Source organism: Sceloporus undulatus, unplaced genomic scaffold (genome assembly GCF_019175285.1).
Source record: "Sceloporus undulatus isolate JIND9_A2432 ecotype Alabama unplaced genomic scaffold, SceUnd_v1.1 scaffold_89, whole genome shotgun sequence".
Classification (NCBI taxonomy): Eukaryota; Metazoa; Chordata; class Lepidosauria; order Squamata; family Phrynosomatidae; genus Sceloporus; species Sceloporus undulatus.
The window spans coordinates 19,005-21,271 of record NW_024803010.1 but is presented as its reverse complement, the minus strand read 5'-3'; the positions used below and the strand labels follow the sequence as shown (position 1 = coordinate 21,271).

The 2,267-nt window shown below is 48.5% G+C and overlaps 1 protein-coding gene across 1 annotated transcript in view; it reads left to right on the top strand.

Annotated features, from left to right (window-relative positions):
- Positions 1-232: 232 nt before the first annotated feature.
- LOC121917676 (proline-rich protein 12-like) overlaps positions 233-2,267 on the top strand; it is a gene marked incomplete at its 3' end in the record, with an annotated part of 14,818 nt that continues 12,783 nt past the window's right edge. Inside the window, exon 1 of the mRNA XM_042443802.1 lies at positions 233-540. Coding sequence (XP_042299736.1) covers positions 262-540 — 279 coding nt within the window. The remainder of the gene's footprint in view (positions 541-2,267) is intronic.

Below are 2,267 nucleotides of genomic sequence, written 5' to 3'. Positions count from 1 at the left end.
ATCTAGTTTTTGGTCTATTATGCTTAGAATCGCAAATCTGTTCCTTATGTTGTCAGTAAATTCTGTTAATATTGTTTAGGTCATATTTTGGTATGATGACTGGTTTTGCTTTCTTCGTGATTTTTTATAGGGGTGAACAAAAAGGGGGACAGTTTTTAATCCAAGACAGTGTAGAAAAGTTTTTTAAAACAATGTGGCACTCCTACTGACTAAAACTTCTGCATTTCACCCACAGATGTTCCCCCCTGCCTGGCCTCCTCAATGGAAGCCAAGACCCACCAAGAACTGCCCCCATGCCCCATTTCCCCAGCTCCATCCCCTAAGGAGGCTCCACCTGCTCTAGACGAACCGCCACCAGCCCAGACATCTTCTGAACCCGAGGTCCCTGAAGACACTCCGCTCCTCCACCTTTTCAAAAAACAGGAGACCACCGCCATTTGTGGGGAGACAGATGAAGAGGCAGTGGAGAATGTTGGGGAGGAGATTTTCCAAGAGCAGGACAAATTTGTCCCAAGTCTGGAGGATGTCCAGGCCCTCAAGGTATGTAGAGAGTCCCAAGGGTGTGCTGTTTAAAAATGCTAATGCAGGCAAGGGCAATTCTAAGGGTAACTGTTTCCGAAATCCCCCGGTGGTAGTGCAGGGTAGTTGGAAGTGTGGTGGCAACAAAGACTAGCAAGTTTTATTTGGCAGAAATGTCTGGGCTCTAGTCCCCACATCCTCAGATGAATGGATGGGGAGGAAGTTTGGACACATGTCTGAAGAGGTGGACTAGAGTCATGGAAGCTCATGTTAAAATAAATTAGTTTTTGCAGTGCTATAAGGCTCTTACAAGATCTTATTTCATATTTCATTGAATTTTTCCCTTTAGGCAAGGTTTTGATGTGATTTGTATTTGTGCTTTTCCAGCAGTGAAGGCGGAGCCATCCTTCATAAGGGTTGGTTCCATCTGTTCGCTCCAGTCAGGTAGGACCTAGAATTCTGGGCATGAACCCTGGGAATCCATCCCCCTTGTTGCCCAGTCTAGTTCCTGCCTTCACTCCGTCAGGTTACTTTCAGACTCCCTTCTCCTCTTCTTCTCCTAAAAAAAAAGAAAGCAAAAAACAACCTTTCTTTCCTCTCCTTTCCCTTATCTCCCCTCTCCTATGGAGCAGGCTAGATGTGGGACAGAGGAGATGGACAGCCCTGGGATGTCCGGCGATTCCTGACATCTGCCAAGGGCTCCTGCGGCGCGGAGAGAGTTGGCCTGGACTTCTGGCGCACGGCCCAGAGGCCGCAGGGCACAGACAGAGGAGGGATATCCCTCATCTCTGCACTCTAATGCACCTGACCGCTGCGACCTGTCCTGAAATCGGGAGGGAGCGGCTCGCTCAGAGGTCTCCAGGAGCATAAGTAAGGCCGCAATGCGTCACCGCGTCTCGCCCAACCACTCCCACCAGCGTTGGCTAACCTGTTGTCTGCCATTAGGGCAACCATTTCTTCTTCCCTGCCCTCCTCCGATAGGGAGGCTCGCTCCATAAAGGAGCCTTTGTTAGTTCCTCCCAGGGACTCTGACTCCGAGGGCGACAGGCCTCCTGGGCGGTCTGAATCAGAGGAAGGAGGGTGGTCTGATGATGATGAAGTTATTGAGCCTTCTTTGACTTCTTCATCCAGACTTTTTTGTGCTGATGATTTTCCTATTTTATTAAAAAAGGCCATTAAAGTCCTTGAGTTAGATACAAAACCACCGACTCCTAACCAAGAGGAGACTGATCTTCCCAAGGGCATAAAAGATTCCTTCCCTGAGCCTTCCCCGGCTAGTGATGAGGTGCCTTTCCCATCTGTATTCATGAGAGTGCTTAGGGAAGAATGGTCGAAACCTGCAACGGTTAGACCCAATCCCTTTTCTGTTAAAAAAAATTCTATTCTCGCCCTCAAAACATGATGTCCAAGTTACAGATTCCACTTGTAGACGCTCCAGTGTCGTCTCTCGTTAGATCTGCCATCTGGTCTAAAGATGGAGAAGATTCCCTTAAATTACCAGAGGACAAAAGGGCTAACTGCCCTCAAACGGTTCTTCGAGGCATCTTCCACTGCTATCAGGGCCGCAACTTCTACTTCTGTGTTAACCAGGGCTGCTCACCTCTAGTCCAAGGACCTCCTATTAGAGGTGCCTCGGGGCAATACCAGACTACGCCAAGGAATTAATAAATTATTAAGGTCTTGGCCTTTGCTGCTGATTCCTCCCTCGATGTCATTCAGTTTAGTGCCCATGCCCAGGCAGCTTCTAT